The following is a 9,349-nucleotide window of genomic DNA, read 5'->3' as shown; positions in this document are numbered from 1 at the left end:
TAAATGAAAGATATGCAGATCCATCAACTGTGGAGACCTCAGTCTTGATGCAGCTTCGTGAATCTTTCAGTCTAGTTCAGTAGATAAAAACACAAAGATGGGGAACAATGCTGACATAACAGCTGTTCAGGGCCCTGTTCTGGGACCAGATTAAACAAACTCTGAGTTGATTAACTTGGACCCTCTATAGTAGTAAAAAATGTTGAAATAATATATATACAGTTCTTAATGTGATCATTACTTACCCAACTTGAATTGTCATTACATGATTCTGGAATCCTAACTTTACATTAACATTTTTAAATCTAATTGGTCAGCTGTAACCTGGCAGGGCAAAATGTTGGTGATAGAAAATGAAGATAAAACTCTGAAAGATGCAAACATGACTGTCCCTCACTTCAAGATCCAAAGATTTATAGGAAAATGGGATGCCCTTCAAAATAAAAGCCCAGCTCGATGAGTGCTGTTTGCTGTTCTTTTTTTTTCTTTTTTGCTGAGTTCATCAAATAATGCATAATGTTATGTCCAGGAACTAAAGTAATATTGCACTAAGGTGGCTTGCTGGCAAAACAGAGAGGCTTACAGTCTGAATGACATTTTGTATAAACTGCTAAAACTGTTAGTCCCTGATAGCGTTGCTGTTTTGAGAGGCTGTTGATCCTGTCATGATATCTGAGCACTCAAGCATGAGAGATTGAAGCTTTACACAGGCCTGATGTGACTGAATAAATGGTGAGTCATTTAGCATAAATATCATGAGTGATGATAATATTAATAATGAATAAGTTTTACTCAATGTGTATTTTTAAGTATCAGTGTCTGACTTGGCTCCCTCTCTGTCTGTCTCTGGGCTTTTTGTTCTTTAGGCCCTTAATGGGCAGTCCGTGGTGCTGAACAAGAACAAATTGTTGCAGATCCACTGTGAGCTGAAATTCCATTGAAGCTGTCAGAAAACTGAAAATGATGTTTCAGATTAGTCAATGAGCTCATTAGTTAATAACTGTGTAAGATGGTGTTATGGTCCCCTGATCCTCTGCTGCCTACCCACCATCGATCTTTAATTTTGTGTCATTGTGGTGCTGCATGGCCCACTTTCTCCTGAGATTCAGTTCACAGAAAGATGTTCTGATAGTTTTCTTTACAATTTGCTGCTAGAATTCAAAACTCATTGTGTGATTAATGATGGTGAGCCAGATGGGCCAAACCATGATACTATAAGCAGCATGTTTCATTGTAGTGGTGCATCATTGATGGGATAAATGGACTGGTGCTTATATAGTGATTTTCTATTTTCATGTGGACTAAAGTAGTGGACTGACCAACAGACTGACATTAACATCAGAGCCGTGCTGCTAGTGTGGCTAAAAGAAAAGAGAAGAAGAGACAGTCATGTTGATATGAACATTAGAGAAACACATCATGGAGCTGAAATATGATCCTGCTTCCTCATTTGGACTCATTCACCTCAGCTGACACGTTCAACAGCAGACAGGTTTTTGTAGCAGTCTGTCTCACTGTGGGGGGAACAGGATGGTGGTACTTCATCTTTGGCTCTGGAACTAAACTGTCTGTAACAGGTAAGAACAAACATTTATTTTCCTTCAGTTGTTTTATTGTAGAAGCTGAAAATGTGTTTAAAGTCAGTTTGTGCTGCTTCAGGCTTTACATGTTAGTTTTTCATCATTAGTAGAGAATTCATCTGCAGCCATTGTTACATAAGAAAAGCTCAATAATCTCTGAAAACATGTTGAAATCTCACTGAACAACTAAACTTATTCTTTATTTCTGCAAATATTAGTGATGTTACAAATATTTAGGATTTGATCCTCTCAGTGATTCTGCTGGTTTTTAACACAAGATCATATTTGATGTTAAAATTAAATTAATATAGATTAACAACAAATATGGTTTCAGGAAATATTTGCTTTATGTTGAGGAACAAATATTTTTAATAGTCAAACATTCATGTAGCTGCTTCAAAAAGGTAAATAGAAGTATAAAAACAGATACTGATTAGAAAACTCAGAAATGATATGACAGATAAATTTAGGATGAATTTGACATCGTTAAACTCCGATATTTATTTCTGAGATAAAGTCGTGTGTGTGGATTTGTACGTGACAATGAAAAGTTAATAATACTTAAACTTTCCAAAATACTTTTCAAGACAAATTTTTATTAAATATATTTTGTCAAATAATTTGTATTTTATGACTAAAAATATCATGAAGTATATCTCATATTATTGAAAACGTTTTATTCAACATTTCAGTTTTAGTGTTTTAAAATAGTTGCTACAGTTTTTTATTTGAATAAAAACATAAATTAAAATAATCACTGTGTTACTTTTTCAATTTTTACACAAAAATATTTAAGAATAAATTAGTCTGAAAGACAAATATGGTCTTTATGGTAAAATATATCAAAGACAAGAAGAATGGAAATTTTATCTGCTGAACTGAATTTTGTGAAATGATATTTAATTTTATTAATAGTACAAAACAATATGAAAAAAGATGAATTTATTTTTGGACAGAAGAGGATCTCTGTTAGAACTCGTGTCTAAGGACTAATAAGAAAAATACATTTTCACTTGTATAAAGACAAATGTAAATATTTTAAAATTGGACTGAACTAAATTTCTATAAAACAATAAAAAGCAAACACATGACGAATTAAACTGAATTTAATTTTAATATTAAAATCATGCTGAGTGTTGCTCATGTGAGCCATGATGACATGAGGTGATGACTGTGTTTGATATGAAGCTGAATCCAGTGTATGTAGTGAACTTTGTGCTGATGAGTAGTTTAGTGATCAGAGTCCATGTAGTTTCCAGGATCAGACTGAATGCAGTGCAGTGCTGGAAGCTGCTGCTGACTGTGTGAATGTGTGTCTGTGCTGCTTGTTGCTGCTGTCAAACTTCAGATGAGCAGGTAGTGAAGCCCGTGGTGAGCGTGTACCCAGCAGCATCCAGAGCCCACCTGGAGGGGAACAGCTCCCTGCTGTGTGTGGCCTCAGCCATGTTTCCTCCTCTGGTCCAGTTCTCCTGGAAAAGACAGAAGAAGAACGGCGGAGAAGCGGAGGAGCTGCCCCCTGCTGAGGGAGAGCAGCTGGAGCTCAGAGAGGCGGGACGCACCATTGCCATCAGGATGCTTGATGGGAGCCATTCTGACACATATAAATACAGCTGCTGGGTGAAGCACGAGGGGGGCACAGTGGAGGCCCGAACACAACAAGGTAATGAAGGCTTGGTGACTGTGTTCAGCAGTGATTCAGCTTCATGTGGAGATGCTGTCAAAGAGAGCAGAGCAGCAGAGGACTGACATTTCTCACTGCAGCTCCAAACATTTGACTCCTTTTCTGTTTCAGAGCTTCCAGCTCCAGCAGCCTCTTGTCCTCCAGAGAGAGAGCCAGCAGACCTGCCAGCTCTGCAGCCAGCTGACTGTAAGATCACCTGCTCTGCATGGACAGCTCCAATGTCCAATGAGGCAGCTGGAACAAGTTTAGGCTCTTAAAGTTGCACTAATTGATCAAATCTTCATCCAACAAGCTCTGATAAAGCCACTGTACACTAGCTGCTCAGCACCAAACAGCAGACAGACCATAATATGTCAGAGATCAGTTTGTTAGCTGCTTGTGGAGTTCTTCTGCCCCCAAGTGGACACAAACACTACATCAATTCATCCACTTGAAGAAGAAGCTGTGACTGTTTCTATTTGGACTTTTTCTCCTTGATCTGAGAGGAATAACCCGACTGTCTGTCTGTCTCTTTGTGTCTGTCTGTCCTTCAGTGTCCTTCCAGTCTCAGTGCAGGGTGAAGCTGCTCTGCCTGCTGTACACAGTGCTGATAGTGAAGAGTCTGGTGTACTGCTGTGGACTCTCTCTGCTGATGATGCTCACAAACAAGGGAGCGTCCACCAACTGCACACATGCTGACTGACTGTTTCCTGCTCGCCTTTTCTCACCATCACATCTCATCAATTCATCTCATTCATCACTTTGATCACAAATGTTAGTTATGATGTGTTGAGCTTATTTTGCCTTTTTCTTCAACAGTTAGAAGATCGTCTGAAATAAATACATCTTTACATGTATTGTTGCTCTGAGTTAGAATTCTTTTTGTGCTTATTGTGACTTTTATTGTAGTAACAAAAACCATCAGGAATATTTTTATCACAAGTTTTTGTTTGATTTTCAAATGTCAAACAGTGTAGTTGTGTTTGTGTGAACAATAAAGATTTGAAGATGAAGAGTTTGATTCTACTTTCATTGTGTGATCAACAACAACCCGTGTGAGTGAAGCACAAACTGACTGTATCCAAACTTGCTCTCCTGCAGCAGACGGGCTGTGTGGGTTTCTGCTCTGCAGCCTCCACACCGTTAGCTGTGGCTTTCACTTTAATAACACAATGACAGTTACAAGCAGGAACTCTGCTTCAAGAATGATTCCAGGAAGGATCTGTGTTCTTCACCTGTGAGAGAAACAGCTCAAATCCTCAACTCACAGCTGACAAATGAACTTTAATGGAATCAAAGGAGAGACCATGAAGCCCCTGCAGTCTGCTCAGCTCCCATTTTATTACCTGAGCTGAGTTTTTCATTCTGGATATCACACACGTAAGAACAGATCAAGTCTGAACAGCAAATGTTGGAGAATCATTTTGAAGTCTTGCTAAATGTCGTTATTATTACAAAAACTACTGAATGATTCAGAAAATCCTTTCCAACAAGCAGAAATATGCAAACAAAGTAGAAACAAGGCAACATGAGTCATTCAGATGCAGATAACATATTCTCCTTATTGTGAAGAACACAGTCATGAAATCTTTCTGTGTGTCATTCATTGAGTTGAAGTGCCTAATAGAAGAGGAAGAGCAGCAATAATCAATGATAGCTGAGACATTGAGAACATGGCTGTATGCCTGCTATCATAACAGCAAACAAAGCACACAAACAGCAAACACACAATAATGTGCTCGCAGCTTGTTGTGTGTTGTGTCATTTTTGACATTTCATGAAGTCACAAAAATGTGTGCGACTCATTAAAGGAGTGTGTACGTGTCAGTCAGTGCTCTGTATTCATGTGTTCACCTCATTAAAGTCACTCAGACACTTTTCTCCTCCAAACTTACAGCACAGCTTCATATTTCACTGACTGATTCTTTCATTACATCCATTAAGGGTCACACAGTGAAATTAGTGCAAACTTACAAATGTGTTGCAACAATTTTGGCCTCCAAACTGAACTTTGAGACAAACAGTGAAGCTGTGAGCAAAAAGAGGCTCCAGTGTGTGTCATGGTGGAGGAAACTGTTGTATTCCCACATTCAAAACATGCTGATCTTATTGGATTTGTCCCTCAAAGTCTTTTTCCTCCTTTTTCTCTTCATCCAAATGTTCTAGCAGGCTGACTGTGAGTCCCTGTTGAACCTGTACAGCAGAAAGTAACAGCAGTCAGCGGCCTCCACTTGACTTCATGACTTCAACGCCTCGCACAGTCACTTTCACTTTCTTCCTTCTGTCTTTTAGTCCTAAAATGTAGAACAACACCAGATCCAAATATTTGTGTCCTTCACTCACATCTTCAAATGATCCCTTCCATATCAGAGATGATACAAAGGCAACATTTGTCTTATTTCTCTTTCAGGAATCAAAAAGTACTTTTGTACTGTTGTGTAAATGTGTGTGTAAAGGTGGATGACTGCCTGCTGCAGATGAAATCTAACCATGGCTACAAATAAATGAAGCTGACGTGAAACACAGCCCTGTTTTTATTACTGTTTATAGATATTAGAATTGATGATCATCATTTGAATGATTCTTAAAAAGGCTTTAATGAATCCTTCAGTCTGAAACCAACTTGGAACAAAACACATTAGAAGATGTGGGAAAGAACCACAGTGTGCACATATTTAAACACACAACAGAACCACAGTGTGCACATATTTAAACACACAACAGAACCACAGTGTGCACATATTTAAACACACAACAGAACCACAGTGTGCACATATTTAAACACACAACAGAACCACAGTGTGCACATATTTAAACACACAACACAACCACAGTGTGCACATATTTAAACACACAACAGAACCACAGTGTGCACATATTTAAACACACAACAGAACCACAGTGTGCACATATTTAAACACACAACAGAACCACAGTGTGCACATATTTAAACACACAACAGAACCACATGTGTTTGTTTCAAATAAGATTTTCACTCTAAATGTTGTTAAATATGATTTTGTTTTAACTACTTTGAGTGCAATTTATGAACTTCTAAAATATTTAACCATATTATTTATTTTTAGATTTTTCTATTTATTTGTAGTTTCATTATATTTAGTGTTTTCATCACAGCTGTTAAACCACAGATAACAGTGTGTGTTAGTAAATTCACAGCAACATGAATGTTTCTGAGTGTTTGTGCATCATGTGACCCAGATTTTTGGATCTGCTGTCAGATTGAAATGAAGACGATGAAACCACAGCAGCTTCAGCTGAGCTGTCAATCAGCAGCAGCAGTCTTATCTGTGGGCCGCAGGGGCTGATGGGAGCTTTGAGGACCTGTTAGAAACCACGTGGCCCTCGTCTGATCTCACAGCTCGTCCTTGTTTGGCCTCAGCTGCATCAGAGCGCCACTTCTCCCCAGGTTCACCAGAGGAAACACCACTGCACAAAATGCTTTTCCTCCCAGCTGCTGCTCTGTGCTGTCTGTGTTCAGGTGAGTGTTTCCAGCCAATCAGGAGCCAACAAAGTCAACCTGTAACAAACACTGTCACACTAACCTTCATCTTCACTTGTATTTTTATTTTTTATTTTTTATTTTTTATTTTTTATTCCTATTTATTCTATTTATCCCCTTCGTATATTTTATTTATATTGTCTCTGTATTTATATATATGTGTGTGTAATATTCTGTAACTCTGTAACTTCGGTCGTTGCTGTGCTTTTTGGAAATCGAATTTCCCAGAGGAACCCACCCGAGGGATTAATAAAGTTCTATCTAATCTAATCTAATCTAATCTAATCTAATCTAATCTAATCTAATCTAATCTAATCTATCTGTCTGTGTCTCTACAGCACTGCTTACCATGGCAGCAAAGGTGATTCAGGACGATTTAACATTCACCAAGAGAGTTGGAGGAAAAGTCTCCTTCAGCTGTTGGACTGAACAGTGTAGCAACAGCTATGTTTTCTGGTACCAGAAGAAAGAAAAAGAAACATTCAAAGTTATTCTGCATATTAATACTGCTGATGGCAGAGTTAATTCAGGTTATGGTCACCCTCAGAAAAATGAATTCACTGCTGAGATGAATCAGAACATCTTTGAATTGAAGATAGAGAAGGTTAAACTCGATCATTCAGCCACCTACTACTGCACATGTTGGTCCCCACAGTGAGAAATGATCCCTGCAGCCTGAACAAAAACCAACAGATGAACAGATGTCAAACAGTGTCTGTGACAGGAAGAGAGCAGTAAACCACAGCCCAGCTTCACATGTTTCACCTCCATCTCAGAGTCACAAACATACTGAGCTCCATGTTGATTTACTCCTCTAAGAATTAAGATTATTTTATTTTGACAGTTATGTTAGCATGCTCATTTGAGCATTGTTTGCTAACTTTGGCAAATAAGCCCTGAAAACTGTCATGGTCCTGAGTCTGAGGACTCAGTGTTTTGTGTTTCCTTATGCTTTTGTTCATTCCGAGTGTGTATTCTGTTGTGATTTTGCCATTTGTTAGGTTTCTGTTCTTTGCCTGCCTGCTCCCACTTCTCTGTGTGCCCTCTGTCTGTCCATGGTGTTATTGTGTCTGCTCATGAGTCTGCCTGTCAAGTTCAGTGTCCTGTCTGGTTCTCTGTGTCTGTTAGTTTCCTGTTTTATTCTGAAAGTTCTTGTCTCATGTCAGTGTGTTCAGTTTTACCTGTCCCCTGTCTCGTTAGCCTAATTGCTCCCAGATGTGTCTCCCTCCTGTGGCCCATTCCCTGATTACTCCCCGTGTATTTAAGCCCTGTGTTTTCCTGTGCTCTCTGCCGTGTTGTCTGTTTAACTCCATGTCTGTCTGCAGCATTCTGTGTAACCCGGTGTTCAGTCTGCGTCTTGCCGCCATCTTTCATTGTGTATTTTGTTCCTCCTTCTGTGCGTGTTTGGTTTAAGTTGAGTTCTTTAGTTTTCCCCTGTTTAGGTTGGTTTACTCCCCGCTCTGCTCCTCCTGTTGTTGTCACCTTATCACCTCTGCAAATAAACATTCACTCGCACCCCAGTCAGTGCCTGCATCTTGGATCCTTTTCTCAATTCACCACACGACTGCTGTGCAGCCGTGACAAAAACAAAACACAGCTCTTTGTGTCGGGGTTGTTATTTAGTGTTCAAGTCCAAGTCGGTTTTTCATCATTCTCGCCTCCTTTAAATGTTTACACATCAACTTTAGAATTTGCTTTTGGAAAAAGGGTCCTAAGAGCCTTCAGCATGTTTTAACATCTATGCTGTATTTCTTTGAATAGTGGCTCTTTGATTTGTTTTACCTAACGTCTGATTCATGCTGTTGACATTTGGGAAGAGTAGAACTTATTCCAAATAAATCTGTGGCTGCACTCTGAGCCTTGATAAGCTTCCAGACAATCATGACTGTGTATGAGTCTTGTAAAACATTTGTCCTAATGTTGTTCCTGCATCCAAATGAGAAGGTGAAGATTTGAGGTTCAAACCTTTCAAAACTTGAATAAAGCAGAATAAAAGTCATCACAGCTTTTAATCAGGACATTTAAATGATGTGAACATTAGTGACATTAGGTGTGTTTTTAAATGTTTCAAGTAAAACAGACCGGAGTTGAATAATTCACCCACTACTTACCTTTTTTATTTCTTTTATGTTTTTGTATGGAGGGTAGGACAGTCTCTAAACACTGTTTCACATTTCAGAATAACCTACATGAACATTAAACATAAAAGAAAATCAAATACAGACATCAGTTAAAACAAAATGATCTTTCGATTGTTAATGGAAGCTAGCTTGACTCTGCTTGAAACTGAGCCATTAGAATCTACAGTCTGTCAATTTTGTGTCTGCGTCCTGTTAACAAAGGCTGAAGATGGCAAGCTGAGAGGCTGTGAGCTTTTCTGGCTGTTTGTACATTGTGAATAAACCTCAACAGCCTTTCCTACCTCAGCAAAGGCGTCACTGTTTTTATCAATTAAATGTCTTCAGATTTCCTCCGTCTTTATCCTGGTAAAGCTGAGGTCCTTGTTTTCAGCCATGACAGCTTCTCTAAGGAGGTCAGTTATTAAATCAGCATCAATCAGTTCAGTTAAAACAGCTCTCTTTTAAACAA

General features: G+C 38.8%; 1 protein-coding gene across 1 annotated transcript; it reads left to right on the top strand.

Moving 5' to 3' along the window:
- Positions 1–1,233: 1,233 nt before the first annotated feature.
- Positions 1,234–4,253, top strand: LOC146552868 (uncharacterized). Its single transcript, XM_085254404.1, has 4 exons — positions 1,234–1,577; positions 2,929–3,240; positions 3,373–3,447; positions 3,795–4,253. The coding sequence occupies exons 1-4, from the start codon at positions 1,433–1,435 to the stop codon at positions 3,941–3,943; spliced, it is 681 nt and encodes a 226-aa protein (XP_085110530.1). The 5' UTR covers positions 1,234–1,432; the 3' UTR covers positions 3,944–4,253.
- Positions 4,254–9,349: the final 5,096 nt, after the last annotated feature.

Source organism: Mchenga conophoros, linkage group LG18 (assembly GCF_057382185.1).
Source record: "Mchenga conophoros isolate Kocher_MC1m ecotype Shallow Benthic linkage group LG18, M_conophoros_male_GT1.1, whole genome shotgun sequence".
Taxonomy (NCBI): Eukaryota; Metazoa; Chordata; class Actinopteri; order Cichliformes; family Cichlidae; genus Mchenga; species Mchenga conophoros.
Note: the sequence above shows the minus strand (reverse complement) of the source record. Positions and strands in the feature narration are given on the sequence as shown.